This window comes from Sturnus vulgaris, chromosome 10 (assembly GCF_052056855.1).
Source record: "Sturnus vulgaris isolate bStuVul1 chromosome 10, bStuVul1.hap1, whole genome shotgun sequence".
Taxonomy (NCBI): domain Eukaryota; kingdom Metazoa; phylum Chordata; class Aves; order Passeriformes; family Sturnidae; genus Sturnus; species Sturnus vulgaris.
The window spans coordinates 25,392,116-25,408,792 of NC_142252.1; the positions used below are offsets into that span (position 1 = coordinate 25,392,116).

A 16,677-nucleotide genomic window follows, 5' to 3' on the forward strand; every position below is an offset into this window, starting at 1 on the left:
AAGAATACCACAGTTTTGATTTGGACTTTTGTCTACTGTGTTTTTTTAGCTATTAAACACGCCCCACTCCACCTTCAAAAAAAGAAGCCTGAGTAATTTTTAAAAGTTTCATTATAGTCTTCTAATATCCTGTACATTCCCAAACTCCATTTATCCAGCTTCTGGTTTTGCAGTGAGAATTACTTTGTGCTGTGCTGATGGCAGCAGCAGCACCTGGATCTAGTCTGCATTTTAGTTACCTCTTGTCCTGTGATGGCAGCGGGCATGGCAGCTCACACCTCTGTGTTGAGCTGTGTGTGAAAAAAAAGCCCCTGAGCTATTTTAGAAAAATTTGCATGAGGGAAAAGAGAAAAGGCTAGATCTTAATTTTTATAGCTCACTTTGTGTCTCCATTTACTATGGAAATTAATATTATTGGTACATAAAACCATATAAACAATTGTATCCATGGTTAGAAACCATGGATACAATATGTTTCCTTCTTGGCATTTTTGTTTTTGTGTGTTTCTATATATGATATTTCAGTGCAAGGACTCTCTTTTATAATCCTGTTTTTTTTTTTTTTTAAAGCAGTGTTTTTCACAAGTGTTTGCTTGGTTTAGCTGCTACCAAAACATTTATTAATTGACTGTTAATCTAAATTCAGCTCATCTTATAATGGAAAGAACAAGGACACTCCTTAGAAGCCTACCTGTTCATTCCATTTGTTTTCCAACCTCCTGGTGAGGTTTTCTGTTGTTTCATCAACAGGATAGCAAAGTGAGAGATTGCTCTACATACTTCTCATTGCTGTAGACCTTATTCTGTTTATACCCAAAACTCTGACTCAGTGCTGTTGAAGTCAGCCAAGTCTTTCCCTGGCTTCAGGTTGCTCTGAATCAGTCTATAAATCTAAAATTCAAAGCTGCTTCTAACAAAGAAAACAAAACATTTTTCCTTCAGTTCCTAAAGAACTTGTGTTGTGGTTTAAGCCTGTTGTTCACATCCAATCATGTTCACCACTGATTATTCCAAGCCTCATATGTTACTGTGAAATCACCTAGTATTCAATATTTCCTTCATTGCCTTTGGTTCATCTACAATTATTGCATTTAAAAGGGTGGTGGCGTTTTGCCATCCCTGCTCTCTCACTCTGCAATTGGGAATGGTGGTTAGGAAGGGTTGAAAACGTCATCCAGGTAATTAGGTAACCCCTGGTATTTAAGAAGGTGAGAATAAGTGCTGATCTTCTTTTAGGTGTGGGCAGGTGTGAGATAGGTTGAATTGGATAAGTGGAAGGAGAATTTTTAACGCTGAGAATATGTGTTTTGGAAGGGGTGCTAGATGTGTTGGTTATAAGTTGCTCATCCTTGCCCTCCTCTGCATAGTGGCCAACACTTTACTTTATTTTCCCAATGGAGAAACAAGATTTGCTTCAGAGCATCACCTCAGCAAATACGTGGAGTGCCTTCATGGCATTCTGGGTGGAGGCTTTCTGGTAAGTAATAACCTAGTGTCTTCTTTCAAGTTTATTTTGGAGGTACTTCGTACTGCTCTGTGACCTGAATTTATTAATCAAATATCTTGTCAACAAGTGTCTCTTGAGTTGTATTAAAAAAAAAAATCTGTATTATCCCATAGATATTATTAGTTACTATTGATTATCTCATCTTTAATATTATGTCACTTTAAAACTAAAAGAATCGTAGGGTTTAGGGCACAAAAAGCAAAAGTGAAACCAAGTCTCTCAGCAGGTCACAGTTTGTATAAAGGGTTAAATCCTAAATTTTTGTTACATTATTGAACCACATTCCTTTTAAATGTCCCTAACTAATGAGCATTTAGGTACAATTCCTTAGTTTCTATTATTTGGCATGCTGACAGGTATTTTTCTGCCTTAGTTCTTTATTTGGAGGAATTAAATGGTAGTTGTCAAAGCTTTGCATTTGAATAACAGGATGCAAGGAGTGAGTGTGTTCATTATAGAATATCATTAATCTGAAGATCCTATTTTCTAGCTGTTCAGTTTTGTGGACCACACTGCAGCATATTTAAGACCCCTAACTCCAGGCTTCCTTTTTCATCTCCTTTTAGAAGTCCTCTTAGAAATACGTTATAGGTCCCTTTCAATTCTTAGCACTCCGTGATTCTATGATCTCAAGGTACCTGTAAATCATAGGCTGAAAACAATTGCATGCTAAGGTGCTCTGTGTTGTGAGAGGTGCTTACAGCTGTGTGACAGTCCCATTGAGACCTAGAGTGGGATTTTCAAAGGCTGGGCTTTACACACAGAATTATACAAGTGAAATCAATGGAACTTCTCCTGCAGCACACTTGTACAACCTCTTCTGGACTTGAAGCATTGGGGCTCAGCAACGGGTTTGAGTAAGGGCTGACAAGTATGTTGTCTGCAACAGGATAGTTCTTATTCTATTTTCATGTTAAGTAAGTCTGTGCTGTTTGCAAATAACTCTCTACCCTCTCTTTATGGTTTTCCAGAGTACTCTTGGGCATAGAGTCTTTATAAGTGGACACTGTTAAGTGCTATTATTACTGGTGGGAGGACAGTCTTTTTAATCAGCTCTTAATTCTTGATTTTATGCTAAAAACTCCGGAGTATGGATGATTTATGCTCTTCGTGGATAGCTTCTGCTTTGTTACTTTGCATTTCTGTCACTCGAAACTGGTTGTGAAATCTTGGAAAAAAGTAGATGTCTGTACTGAGATGTTTGTCTGCACTGTGCAAAATTTTACTAGACTTTCTACTCTAGTCAGACTGGTTTGTCACACAGGCAATGATGGTTGCCCTTAAGTATATTTCAAAAATCTTTGTTTTGTAGTCCTCATTGGAATAACATTAATGCCTTCCCCCCCAACCAAAGGATTTTATATGCAAATACAGCCTTTAACGTGAACAGAAACTATCGAAGCTGAAATACTTTAAATGTAGCAATGCCCCAACAGTCTCTTTCTGTGCTTAAGTGCACTTGTGCCACAAAGTGGCAATAGAAGTATATTTGTCCTGGCGTCGGTGATGTCAGTAGCAAGTGGCCTGCTGTGTTAAATGGGTGCAAAGCTGAATCACCTGGACAGGCTGACTGCCAAGAAGCAATCTGAATGAATGCAATTCAAAGAGTGTATTTTGTCTCCCTCTCTGTGCAAGCAGAAGGAACAGTGTGGTTTGTTTGCTCCGTATCCAGGTGCTCATTGCAGCTGCAGTGTTCATTGGGCTGCACAGTGACGATTGCTGCTTCGGCCGTGGGAAGAGCTGTGCTGTAAGTGAGCCTGGATGCCCCAGCCCCAGGTAACCCCGGGGACAAGGCGCTGGCTGTGCTGAAAGTTCATGTTTGTGTCTGCTGTGCAGGTTCTGGCCTCAGTTCTGGCAGCCTTTGTTGGGATTCTTGGCTCTGGATACTGCATTACCATTTCAGCCCTGGGCTTGTCTCAAGGACCGTATTGTTTTACACACCTAGAGAGAAACTGGATGTATCCTTTCACTGACTCCTCTGGAGGGTAAGTTCTCTGTTCAGGAGGATGTTATCTCTTCCCAATGTACACATGGGCTTTATTTCAGTACCTTTCAGCAATGTCCAGTAACCATATACCAAGTTCTATTCATAACTTTATCCTTCCCACTTAGAACTTAACAGATGACATCAGTTACCCTCACTGCTAGAGCGTAAAACCAAAGCCATAGAAATATATGTAGGTGATGAAATCTATACATCATATACTGTTCATGTCCATCAGCATCTCTAACAATGTACAAAGTTTTAGGACTTGGAAGGATTTACAAACTAGGAATAATGGTTATTAAGATATTTGTCTTTTCATTTGTGCAAGAGTCTGTTTGTCAGGCTTGCTTCTGAACTTGCTTTGCCCCAGCATAAAGGGACACAATGCCCATATTAGTGACAATGACATAGAATCTCATAAACGAAACTTGAGGTTTATAAGAAACCTTGTACACTGCAGGGCAGAAAGGTCAAGAAGCTCCTAATTATCCCTAATTAAGGTTCTCCTGCAAAAAAGTCTCAGTGTCCTATTCCCCATTAATGCACATAAACCCTGATGTGGTTCATATCATGGCATGCTTTCAAAGTGTCAGTATGATTGGCAACCTCAAGGCTGTATCTAGCAACAGCTTATTGGAAAAAAGTGGATTATGACTGCTGCCAGACTAGAGGCAGTTGGAGTGCTAAGAAGCCACATAAAGCCCTTTGCAGCAGTTCAGATTTTATATTTCACTTGTTTCTCTCCCAAGAGGGGTCATTCCCCCTTCTCCAGCCTCCTGAACATGGCTGAGTCCAGAAGAACTAGGTAAAATCCTTGCTGAAGGCAAGTGCTGGTATTCTCAAAATGTGAGTGAGCAGTAGCAGCTGAAATACTGCAGTACCTCGCCAAATTTTTTCTGTGTTTGGCTCATCCAAGTAAGCATGTGAGGGCCCAAGGACAGCGACATAGGAAAGAAAGTGACCCATTTGCCTCAGATGAGTGACTGCAATCTTTAGAAAAAAGGCCAAGTCCTGCAAAGCTCTGTGATTGTTTTGACAAAAACATTTGTTCTTTCAGTTTGCTTGAGTCTGTGCCTCACTTTAATCAGCAATAGGAAATTCTGCCTCTGTAGCTTAGATTATTTTTTTCTTTTTTGATTAAAAAAAAAAAAAAGAAATTAAGACTTAGCAAAAATTATGTGGTTGATATTTCAACATGTTCCTAAACCAAACAAATCTTGTATGGAGTAAACCATTGCTTTTTCTATTCCCTTAGGAACAGAACAGATTCCTAAGGGAACCTAGCCTGTATAGAGCGAATATCCTCAATGCAGTTACAAACTAGACATTATTTGTTTCTAGTATATGGTGAGTATCCCACTCTGACACAATGTTAATATGCTTTTACAGGTACTTGTTTGAGTATAACAAGTGGTCTGAATGTCAGGAGCCTCAACACATCGTGCAGTGGAACGTCACTCTTTTTTCCATCCTCCTTGTTTTGGGAGGAATAGAATTCATTCTGTGCTTCATACAGCTAATCAGTGGCATTCTTGGAGGACTGTGTGGGTTGTGCTCCAGTCATGAGGAGGTGAGGAATTTGCAAATATACCCATGCTTCTCAGATGAACATGAAACCTGTTACTTATACTACTGGGGAGTTTTATTCAGCAGTTACTTTATAGGTATTCTTAAGCAACAATTCCCTGTACAACTGTTTCTATAGCCCTGTTGTGATTAGAATTTTCATGTAGTGTTTGATCACACGCTTTCAGCTGATTCCTCAGCTGTCACAGGGACGTTAATCTGCCTGAGAGCTCGGAGGGCTTTTGTCTGTGCAAGGACACATGTGATGATCAGCACTGTATAGGTGACATAACCGAGATACACATCTCCTGGTGGTTGTGGTCTTTGCCTAAGCTATTGTTGCACAGTGTGGTGCTTGTTCTAACTATATGGTGTTAGCCTTGTGTTTTGTCCACACGAACTCATAAGCTATTGACAATATGCTGCATATCATGAAAACTGCAGCGTCCTGGCCTTGCTTAGTGGAAGTGAGATAAGAGAAATAATAAAATTGCACATAGCTAACAAAATCTGCAGACAGATCTGGAGGGTCTTTGAAGGTGGATATTTGTGGGGGGGTTTTTTGTTGTTGTTGTTTTGGGGTTTTTTGGTTTTGTGGGTTGTTTTGGTTTGGTTTTTTGTTTTGGTTTGGTTTGGGTTTTTTTGTGAGGAAAGGAAATCTTCTCCAAATTTCTTCAAAGCCTTGTTAAATAGTAAGGGCATGTTACAAAATCAGTATCCTAGTGCTAGTTGGAATCACCATGGCTTAAAGTATGAATCAGATATAATTTACACCATACTCTATAGGTAAGCATGCGTTTCACATTTTTAATTGACTCAGTTGAGTGTTGGCACTCTTTCAAAGCTATTACTCTTTTCTCCCTCCTATCTCCCTTCTCTAACTGCAGTATAAAAGAGCTATACTATGGTTTTCTAAATGTGGTCAGGTTAATTTTTTGCATTTTTAGTTGCACACAATATTAACATTCTTTCCATTAATATGTTTTATTTCTTTTTGTTCCCCCCTGCAGACATATGTTTGCTAGAAACCTGACAACGCATTGACATCAGTGCATGTGTGTGCTGTAACGAATGTACTGTGCATTTTTTTAAACATCCCATGCGTACTGAAATACACATTGTTGTCAAACTGTGCTGTTGCCATTAATTTAACTGATTTGGGGCCTTTGTTGATGGAGTCATATGCAGGTTTTCCACTAATCTGCCTGAACTGAAAGGCAAAATGTATCCTGAATATCTTTGGTTCATTTCATCTTGGCACGGGCAACTACCTTAACAAATCACTAAAGTGGCTTTATTTATTTTTCTATTTCTATTGACACAACAGCTCTGTACTTTGTCCTGCTTTCCCAATAAAGTTGCTCTTTCATTCTGATCTTGGAATAAGCACAAACCAAATCTAGCCTGGCCTGGATAAAAGGTTTTGGTCAGCTGGACCAAAACCAAAGCAGCAGTAAAATGTGGATGATTGAGGGCTTTTCAGAATTTTTCTGAACTTCCCCTGTATTTCACAAATAAAGATTTGTATTAAAACTACCCAGGAGGTGTCAGTGATTCCTTCCCTGCCCATGCTGAAACACTGCTTGCTGGTCTTGGAGAAAAGGGCAGTGGTGGCATGAGAGCGTGGATTTACTGCAGTCAGGTCATGCCCTGTTTTTCCTCTCCAGCAGGCTCTCCTAGAATGGGAACTGCTTCCTTGCTTGGTCTGCCTCATTTAACTGGAACAGGTGTTTGTTCATCAATAAGGATTCAAAACCAGCTCTGGGACAGATACAACAGCACACATGGAGCCTTAGTCCTGGGCCAGGGCTGGCAGTTTCCAACCAGGGAGCAGAGGGGGTCCCTGCACAGCTGAGCCCCTCCTGCCCTCCCAAAGGGGATCATCTCCTCATTGCTCCATTGCAGGCTTGAGATAAAAAACAAGATGTGGACATGACTTCTGCTTTTCATAGTAGTTATTCTGGTACACACAATTAATAAAAGAACTGAAACAATTTTACAAATTCCAACATACAGAATGATTAGGCTAGGGTTTAGACTTGAAACTTCAGCACAAATGCATGTAGCACCAATAGATCCTTGTAGCCCCAATGCACAGCATTACTGCTCACTATTTCTATTGCCATGTAAAAAATGGCCAGCTGGATTATTTTGTTGCCTGGTGCATAAGACAGTGTTTTGAGAGATTTAGTAGTTACATTGTGAAGAAGTTCTTGGTTTAGGTTGTCCTCATTTCATCTGGCAGAGAAGTCACCCAGGCAGAGCAAACATGACTTCTCGGTAACAGGCTTGGAGTCAGCTCATGAATAATGACAGCAATGGAAAAGCCGTGCTTGCAACACTTGGCAAGATGTTTGAGAAACTGTCTTGCAGGTTTGCTTAATTCTTAGTATAAAATAGTTGTTTCCTGTTCTAGTGGCATTGTGTGCCAAAAAAATAACCACGTTGTGATACGGTATTTGCAGATCTCAGTTTAAAAACAAAGTCATGAAGCAGACTGCTGTACTGCAGAACAAATGCTGCTTCAGTCATCATTTCCCAAATTAGCTTCTTCTAATCAGAACAGGTTATAATGGAAATAACATCAAATTTGATTACAAAATAAGGTGCTTGTTACTAATTTTGGCCTTTGCTTTTAAGAAAATATTTCAGCCAATTATATGATCATTGAATTTTGTACTTAAAAAAACAGTCATGGGGATTGGATGTGCATGATTTTAATGCAGCTGTTTTCCCTGCTCTCTGTGGCATAGTGTTGATGACATGAGTTCTGTCTCTGCCTATGAGTCTGGAAAGGCAAGTTTGCTACTAAATCTGTTTAGAGGGAGACCTGAAAAAAAGTGTCCATAGTGATGAGAGAGTAAAACAGGAAATATAGGAAGATCAAGAATGATGGCTTCAAAATGAAACCTTCTAGAAAAAGAGGAGAGTCACAGCAGAGAACAGGCTGAAAAATGGTGTAATTGTGTGAGTACCACCATGCCCATTTCCTTGTGTGATCTCATGTTCAGTGATAGTATGGAATTAGTTACAACGTGCAATCCAAACAGCTTTTATGAGAAGATGAAAAGAAGCCTCGTGTGTGAAGAGCCTGAAACAGCTCATAAGGAAACACAAGGACAATATGTTGTGATGTCATTGCTTCTAAAATCAGCCTTCCTGCCTTTGATAGAGGTTGGGTTTTTTTGTTTTGGTTTGGTTTTTGGTTGGGTTTTTTTTGTTTGTTTTTTGTTTTTTTTTTTTCTTCTCTGACTACAACTTTCCTATTGAGTAAAGATTAAGGTCATTTTTGAGTTACTTTTCTGATGACTCACAGGAGCAGAGACTGAAGGCTTGGGTTGTGTGGCAAGTGTTCAGACTGCCCTGGCTCTGTGTCACTGGGATAGTGTTTAGATGCTCAGGGGTTGGGGAATGATGACATGTGACAATGGGAAAGCTGTCTGACTTTGGCTTTGCACAGTGCAAACAGCAGGCATTTCAAAACCACAGCCAGACCTTTTGTCCTGCACAAGAAATCACGTGTACATAGGTCAGGTCTGTAGCTGTGCAAACTCAGCTGTAAGCACAGAATGGAACAATTGGAGAAATAGCAGGATTTAATTTGCAAAGCACTGGAGCCACATAATGCTGTGGGAAAGAGTAATTGATTAAAAGTGTGAAAATAAGTCTGCCTGGCATTTTCTAACCATTGTTATTTGGGCTTCTATACTCTGCAAGATGGCCCAGACTTAGCCTGCTGTTGCAAGTCGGTAACACGTTGGTTCCCCCTTAGAGGTCTCTTAATAAATCTTGGTAGTGTGAGAGGAAGTATGGCCTTCTGTACAGACACTGGGCGTATTTATCTTCTTACAGCCCCTTTTCCCATGCTGCAGTAAGGTTGAAAAACCTTGCTTCTGTCACAAACTGTGTTGCAGTTTGTGTCGTGGGGAGGAGGACATTTTTGAGCAGTCACTAGGAAATGAGAGCTTTGAAGTTCCTTCCTGAGTCTGACTCCGAGACATATTTCATTTGGAAGATCACAAAGGAGGATCTTTTAGAAGGGAAATGGCTACTTAAGGACACACATAACACAGGACAGTGAGTTTACACAGTGATATTCATCTGTTGTTCTGCTAACTGTTAAGCACTTCTATCCCTGGAATCACACCCCAGTCACTGGTTCCTGTGAATATGAAATGACTGAATCAAGCTGGGGAGGTCAAAACGCTTCTTATATTGAAAGTCTTGTAAACTTCTGTTAGCTTAGAGGAACAAAACTTCCAGAGTTCTTGAGAGATGGCTCTGGAGACATGTGGAAGCTGTTTGAGTTGTCTGCTGGTGCCTCTTGCACTTTGGAGTATTGTTGTGAACATCCTCCTTTACTTTCCCAACGGGAAAGCTCTGCATGCTGCCTGGTACCAGCACCCCGGCCATGAGTGGTATTTTGAAGGCATCTCTTTCTCAGGTGTGATGGTAAGTGCTCAGTCTATGGATTTTTAATGACTTGCATTCTACTGCGAATAATATTGGATCAGTCTTCAGTATTGTAATTGCTTTTAAAAAAGAGCATATGGACTACTTCAACAAAAACCACTGCAGGCAGAAAAACTCAATCAAACAAAAAGAAGTTAGTATACTGAATGACAAGTTAGGAATGTTATTAAGTGCAATCGATTTTGCAGAGTGTGTTTGGGACTTTTTTCTGCTGTTTATATGCAATTTATGCTTGTATTATGGAGGCAAACACTATGTTGATTTAATCACCTGCAGAGGTTGAATCAGAGCTTTTTTTTTACCCAAACAAACAAAAAAAAGAGGTTCTCATAATGGTTCAGATGTTTTTAAGAGCTGTATGCAGTCCATTATTTAGAAGACAGAATACATCAGATATTGCTGTCAGACTAAATACAGAGAATTGTCTCACTGTGCCTAGCACAGTAGGGCTTTCCCTGTTACATTTGTAATATCTGCAATAATAAACTGCCATGGAGTTGCCCACTGTTCATGCTGTTCACCGTGTTCATAACGAGCTGTTCTTCAGGAACAGAAAGCAGTTATGTGATCAAAGTGCTTTGCACGAAATCAGTGTTTTAAGAGGATTTATCTGCATAAGGGAGGGTTTTTAGGAAGGTTCTTAACTGTTATTAAAACATTAGATATCCTTTTGAAATTGTGTATTCTCTTTAAAGCAGAAAACTTCTGTTCTAGCAGAAGAAAAAAACTACCAGAGATTCAAACAGAAAAACAGTTGCAAATGTATGAAAAAGTTAACTGCAACAGTGATATTGATATTTTGAAGCATTTTTAGCTTTAAGATTATTACCAATATATTAAAATGTGCATTTATCATTTTGTTACAAACCGGTCAGCAGCATGTGAGAGGATAGTGTTGTGATTCAGGAATATTCTCTTCTCATACTTCCCTTTTCAAACCTGTGCCTCTCTGAATGGCAGTTTAAGGTTCTGGATCCAGATCCTATTTATCAAAATTATTCTAGGATCAGACTTAAATAATCCAATAGTCTAAAAAAATCGCTATGGATATTTGACAAACAAATGGAAGTCCAGGTGAATTTAATCAAAAGTTTGCATTACTGACATTTTCTAGCGTTAAGTGTGTTGGTAAGGAAGGCAATACCCTGAATTGTGTGCCTGCCTCAGCAAGAAGGTGTTGAACTGATATGTTTGGATGAATAAAATATCCTCCTTTTCACTGGTATTTGGCATATGAACTTGGTTTTATTGTTTCAGCTTCACTGCTGTCGCTGTGCCCAAGCTCGTAGCACGTTTCTGTGATGGGAGGTGCTGTACTCTTGTCTTTCAAGTACAAGACACAAGTACAGCGGGAGCCTACTAAAACCAGCTCCTTGTGTGCCTTGAGTAACTGTGCTGTCCTAGGGATCAGCTTTAAAATATCAAGACAGCAGAGGAGATGCAGTCCCTGCCTTGCAAAAGTGTAGGAGACTTTGGCTTAGTATCTGCAGTTATGTCACTGACCTTACGATGTCCTCTTACAGATCCTTCTTTTGGCAGTAATTTTAATAACACTGGAGTGTAGTGTGTTCTATCGGTGCTGCCAGAGTGAGAGCTGTAACAAAACCTACAGGGTGAGTCTGTTTTATTTCCGTGCAAATCCTTAGCATTTGTTTCAAATGCCTTCCTGCTCCTGTGTTTCCAGCACATCCTGCTGCCCTCTTCACTGCTCTGCTTTCACTTCCTTTCACAGAAGATTCTAAGGTTGCAAGGTCACAGAAAGTCTCGCTTGTTTCTTCTGAAGCATAAGCAGGATGAAAGAAAATTAGACATACACTTCCCCCAGATCCTTGTAAAATAAAATAAGAACATAGAATGAAGCATACTAGCTAAATAGCTTCATCCCTTTTCCTGTATTATTTGGAAGGTTGTTTTTTTTTCAGAAATGACTCAATACACGCTCTCTGGGATGCAGACATATTTAATACACAGTTGTGTTCCTCTGGTATTTTGGGAAACAGCTTTACAAAAATGCAAGTTTTAAAACCCCACCCAAATAATATATAACTTACAGTTGTAGAATGTCCGTAACCCTGTCTTAATATTTATTTTGTATGTGTATTCTTACTATTCTTTGCCTGCTATTTTTCTTTCTGAATTTTGAAGACTGGGGAAATAAAATGTGAAATTCAGCCCCTAGGAAGTAGCTAGATTAAGTGATCATATGCGGCACTACCCCCACAAGGTAACACTTCTTTCTCTCTTTATTTCAGAGTTTTATTTCTATTGTGTTAGCCCTGCTTGGAATTGCTTTCTCGGGATACAGTTGCATCATTTTTACCCTGTATTTGATTAAAGGCCCTTTCTGCAATTCATCAAGTGGATGGAATTATATTTTCAAAGACACTGCTGGAGGGTAAGAAATATTGGTGTAACTCTTCTGAAAGAAGTTGTTCATCAAATCAGTAGTCAGAAACATTCTTCTTACTTCAGTCTGGTGTTTCTCTAATAGGTACCTGACAGATTACCTTGCCTGGTCTAAGTGCACAGAACCTCCTAACATAGTGGAGTGGAACATCATTTTACTCTCAATTTTGATAGCTCTCAGTGGATTGCAGTTGATTATCTGCAGTCTCAAAGTAGCCGCGGAGTTGAAACGAACACTCTGTGGGACCTATTCTGTTTTTGTGCAGGTAACAAAACATCTCAGGTTCATTTCCTCAGCATCTCCTTGTCACTGTAGTTCAGCAATTTCTCTCAGCTGGGGACCTGCCCTTTTGGTTTATGCATTCTCTATGCTACTGCATTTTTTCCCCAGATAATATGTACTGATAATACATTCGTTTCATTTGTTTTGATTAATCCACTAATTTCTTGTGGTATACAGAGGTTGGTGGCTGCTCACTCTGACCTCTAAGACTAGGACTGAGAAGAAAAAAATGTGGTTAAAAAATTAATACTGCTGCCAAGTCCATTACTTTTATGTCAGCAGTGGTTGCTGAGCACCTGTGTTCTAACATTCCATTTACAGACATTCTTACTAATGTGTGGTTTTCACGGTAATGATGAGAAAGATTAGTACTTTGTTTCTTACTTGCAGGCTGGGATTCTCTGAAAATGGCAAGGAAATTGTTGCTGCTTCTCCCTCACCCCCAGAAAAAGAGAGAAATGTCCTCACCATAATCCATAGTGGTAGACTTGAGTGCTATAAAGGAAAATGAAACCCTCGTCTTAAATCTCTGTCTGTCAGACTTCTCTGTTTTGGATTAAGTATATTTGAACTGACATATGCATTTTTCTTCACCTGTCCTATTGCACCTAGCAGGTACACTTCTTTTTTTTACCCTCCAACTTGTTGTGACAATAAGGATGTTTGAATACAATGGAACTGCTTTTGTATTGAAATAACTTTTTTTTTTTTTTTTTTTAATAAACTGTTGTAGAACTGCTTTTGTACTCCTTTGTCATTGCTCAGACCATATGACTATTTGTTTTCCTGAAAGGGCCTGGTTCAAAGCCCAGTACATCAGGAGGGGTGGGTTACTAGTGCACTGAATGAAGCCATGATTTCAAAATGAATGAATTTGAGTTACAGACAGACCATGGTGGTGATGGAGGGCAGAGCCTGCCCCGCTCCTTCCGTCTTAGAAGTTCTTAAGTGCAAAAAGCAATTACTGAGAAAAGTCTATCAAGTCTTCCTCTGGTAGAAAAGGCAGCTGGGATTGACATGTTAGACACACAGGTCTGAACTCAGCTGTGCTAATTGGTACATGTTAATTCTGCACGGGGTTTCTTTTCACTTTACACTCAGAGGCAAACTTTTTAGTCAAGTATGATGTGACTTGAGTGAACATATGAGGGAACCTTGTGAGCACTCAATGCTAGCTTATTAATATTCTTCCAAGTATCCTGACCTTGCTACAATGGAAGGCTAACGTTCTTGACAATAATGATCAGGTGAAAAAGAATAATCTGTTTTGAATTTCTATAAAGGTATTTTTACTTTCTCAGAGAATTATTTTTTCATTCCCAGGGAAAATTCAGGTATCCACGATGAAGTGGACACCTGGCTCATTTGCAGGTGCATGGGCAGAATTTGGCTGTATTTAGCACTCCAGTTTTTAGTCAATGAACACCCAAAGAGAAGAGAAATATGTACTTCAGACTTGCAATATGCATGTGTCCCTACTACATCAGAACTAGTGGGATTCAGGTACACTGTCATCAAATAATAAACACTGTTAGAAATGCAAACCATACAATAACTGCCAACTTTGGGTAAATTATTTAGAAAAAAATAGAATATATCAGTAATTGAATTCCGTTTCAAGACAATATTGAGATTTTTGCCTTCATGTTCTTTTATCAGATTGTTTTGAATACCCATTTTTTTCCTGTAGGATTTCAAGAATGCATCTAAAATTTTAATTTCTTAGTTTCTTTTAAGTTGCAAGAAGTAATAAAGTAATTCATTATATTTAAGAATGAGGCTATTCTTTTGGGAGGTGGTTCAAGGTGGCATGGCTTGTCAGAGATGCATGATACAAAGGCATGATGATAAAATGAAGACTGTGTCATTGCACATTTGTTTTTCTCTAGGCTTAAATATCATTTATCATTTATGCTAAATGATAATTCTGTATTTTTATGGATTTGTAGATGTTGTTTGAGGACAGAAAGAAAATAAAGAAAAATAAAAAATCAACCTTTACTCCTACCACACATCTCAGAGAATCTTGATGACTTCTTGCCTGAAAACTGTGTCTGTCTTAATTTATTAATTTTTGTTTGATTTTGTCTGGTGAATTTATATTTCCACTCTATCACAGATATCTCTTAATTTTTAAATTAATTAAAGAGACTTGTAATGTAGTTCTTGTTGGACTTCCTGACCCTGCAACCCTTTTTACCCTTAATCCAGAATCTGGCATCTCCATTGCCATAGCCAAATTCAACTGCAACTTGGTGGTTCAGCTTTTAAAGGGGCAGCTTATTCATTTGAAATTGTTGTTAAGAATACTAAAGGCTAACGATGTCTTGTATTTCCAAATTTAACAGCCAGTTTCACTCAGGGCTTTTGGATGTAAGGCAAAGTTAACCTTGATCTAATCAATTTAAGTCCTGATTCAATCCTAAGTATTTTGTCTTTAAAAAGAGGTGCTGTGAGCTGTGCCTGGTAGCAGAACCGAGATTCCTGTAAAGAATTTTAATTAACTGTCTTGAAATCTGGACATAACCAATGGTCCTGATGGTGGTGGTTGAGGCAATAAGAGCACCCAGCTGCAGAACACAGAGCTCAGCCAGCAGCAGCAGGGAGAATGGCCCTCGGGGCCAGGACAAGGCTTGCACCATGCTGGACTGTGAGAAACCTTTGCTCAAGAGTTCCTGGACATGAAATGCACGTCCTGCCTGCTGAAATCCCCACATAAAACACCCCAGGCAAAAGAGGAAGAAGGCTGCCTATTTGAGTTTATAAACTCCTGGCAGGGAGGAGTTAGTGCTGAATCTGCAGTAAGAGTTCCAGCATCATTTGTCCTTCGCAGCCAGTGCATTTTGCAGAGTATCAGGATTCTGTGTCTGGAACAGTAATGCCATTCTTTTAAAAGACTGCAGCTAGAAATCACTGTAGACACTCAGTTTTGTAGTAAAATACTCTGGAGCCCCATCCACACCTTTGCATTTTAGGGTATACTGATACTTGTGCAGGGGAAAGTGACTCTTGCTAAACAACAATTTCCTGACTGTTCCCATTATGGACAGGGGGGTTTCCACATAGAGCAGCAGAGGGCAGGTGAAGCTGCAGCAGCTTCGAGGGTGTTTGACTGCAGAGATTTGCAGCCAGAGCAGCAGCATGGGCAGCAGGCAATAGACACACATCATTCAAATGTGGAATTTGTGAAATGCTGGGAGTTTAGTTCAGCCCCACTGTGTGATCCTATTTCGTCATAATATTCCATTTGGGGGTTTGTTTATTCTTTTCTTTCAAGGAAAAATTTTGAAATAAAATATTTGCTTTATCTTTTCAATGCAATTTCGGGGGTTTTAAAAACAGTCAGAGTATTTCAGCATCCTCAATATGAGAAATGAGGTACTATGGTTTAAAACAATAAAGAGATATTAATTTCACCAAACTGCAGACTCATAATTTAACTAATTAAACAGGGTCTTCTTATTTAGGTCCTGACAGAAGTGTCTGCTTTTTAGACACCCTCTGAAGATAATACAGACTTGAAAAGCTGGGGTACTTTGGTCAGTTTTTTGAGTTCCTTAAGAAAAAGATAAGAGGAGTGTGCCTAGGCATACAGATAATGTGAAAGTTTGGGGCAGGTGAGATTAAAATCAGGAGTGGAAAATATTGCCTGTCAAAGTTTTGGCTATATTTTAACATAAGAAAAACATTCAGCTCTTTTGCAAATCAAGGAAGAGTAATTTAGAGTATTCAGGGGTGTAAGGCAAAGTAAAGTGTTTATTTTTACCCTCAAATAAATGTGGAGATTACAAAGATCTTGTTTGTGTTTTATTCTCTTCCTCAATCTAATGGAAATCTGAATAAAAACAAATCAAAAACCTACATACACATGAACAACTTATTTATTAAGGAATGTATTAAGGAATGACTTTGAATTTAACTATTTAAATAGGAGGTAAAAGTTTTCTCATTTTTACCTCATTTAATTTACAAATGGGGCATATGCAACCCAGATAAGATGATCTTTCCACTGCACTACTTATCTTCATCCATGGCAAAGGAAAAAAATTCCCTACAGAAATAACTTTGAACATGTGACATCAACCTGTGGAACTCCAGAATTTCATCATAGATTCGGGCAGATTTCAAAATCTCAGCTTTGGCTTTGTCTTTTAGAGGGAAGTAAAGTCCTCTATTTAATCCAGATGTGTAGAAATGTGAAGAAATTAAATATTCTGACAGTGCCTGATAAGAATAGTGATTAAAATTGACAAATTATACCATAGTCCTGGTGAATAAGACTTAGATTTTTATGTCATTAAAGGGAAACTTCTATACTTTAGTTATATTCTGAATCTTAGTCTTCTACCCACAATAATCATAATTTTTCTGACCAGTATTAAAATAGCTGCAAAGGATATCCTGCTTATTACAGATAATTTTACATTGCCATACATTGGAAAATTGTAATTGTAA

The 16,677-nt window shown here is 38.9% G+C and overlaps 2 protein-coding genes across 2 annotated transcripts; both read left to right on the forward strand.

The window, feature by feature from the left end:
* The first annotated feature begins 1,300 nt into the window (after positions 1–1,300).
* On the forward strand, positions 1,301–6,553 carry LOC106859101 (transmembrane 4 L6 family member 1). The gene is made up of 5 exons (XM_014886120.2): positions 1,301–1,477; positions 3,180–3,254; positions 3,344–3,492; positions 4,884–5,064; positions 6,071–6,553. Exons 1-5 carry the CDS (start codon positions 1,301–1,303, stop codon positions 6,083–6,085), a joined length of 597 nt encoding a protein of 198 aa, XP_014741606.2. The 3' UTR covers positions 6,086–6,553.
* A 2,307-nt stretch (positions 6,554–8,860) lies between these two features.
* On the forward strand, positions 8,861–14,253 carry TM4SF18 (transmembrane 4 L six family member 18). The gene is made up of 5 exons (XM_014886190.2): positions 8,861–9,512; positions 11,057–11,146; positions 11,786–11,928; positions 12,025–12,205; positions 12,613–14,253. The coding sequence occupies exons 1-5, from the start codon at positions 9,336–9,338 to the stop codon at positions 12,625–12,627; spliced, it is 606 nt and encodes a 201-aa protein (XP_014741676.2). The 5' UTR covers positions 8,861–9,335; the 3' UTR covers positions 12,628–14,253.
* Positions 14,254–16,677: the final 2,424 nt, after the last annotated feature.

Excerpts from the sequence above, each read along its gene's own strand:
- LOC106859101 (XM_014886120.2), top strand. The coding sequence starts at position 1,301 with ATGTGTTTTGGAAGGGGTGCTAGATGTGTTGGTTATAAGTTGCTCATC. Across the intron at positions 1,478-3,179 it reads TTCTGGGTGGAGGCTTTCTG|GTGCTCATTGCAGCTGCAGT; the intron begins GTAAGTAATAAC and ends CTCCGTATCCAG. Across the intron at positions 3,493-4,883 it reads TTCACTGACTCCTCTGGAGG|GTACTTGTTTGAGTATAACA; the intron begins GTAAGTTCTCTG and ends ATGCTTTTACAG.
- TM4SF18 (XM_014886190.2), top strand. The coding sequence starts at position 9,336 with ATGGCTCTGGAGACATGTGGAAGCTGTTTGAGTTGTCTGCTGGTGCCT. Across the intron at positions 11,147-11,785 it reads GCTGTAACAAAACCTACAGG|AGTTTTATTTCTATTGTGTT; the intron begins GTGAGTCTGTTT and ends TCTTTATTTCAG. Across the intron at positions 11,929-12,024 it reads TTCAAAGACACTGCTGGAGG|GTACCTGACAGATTACCTTG; the intron begins GTAAGAAATATT and ends TTTCTCTAATAG.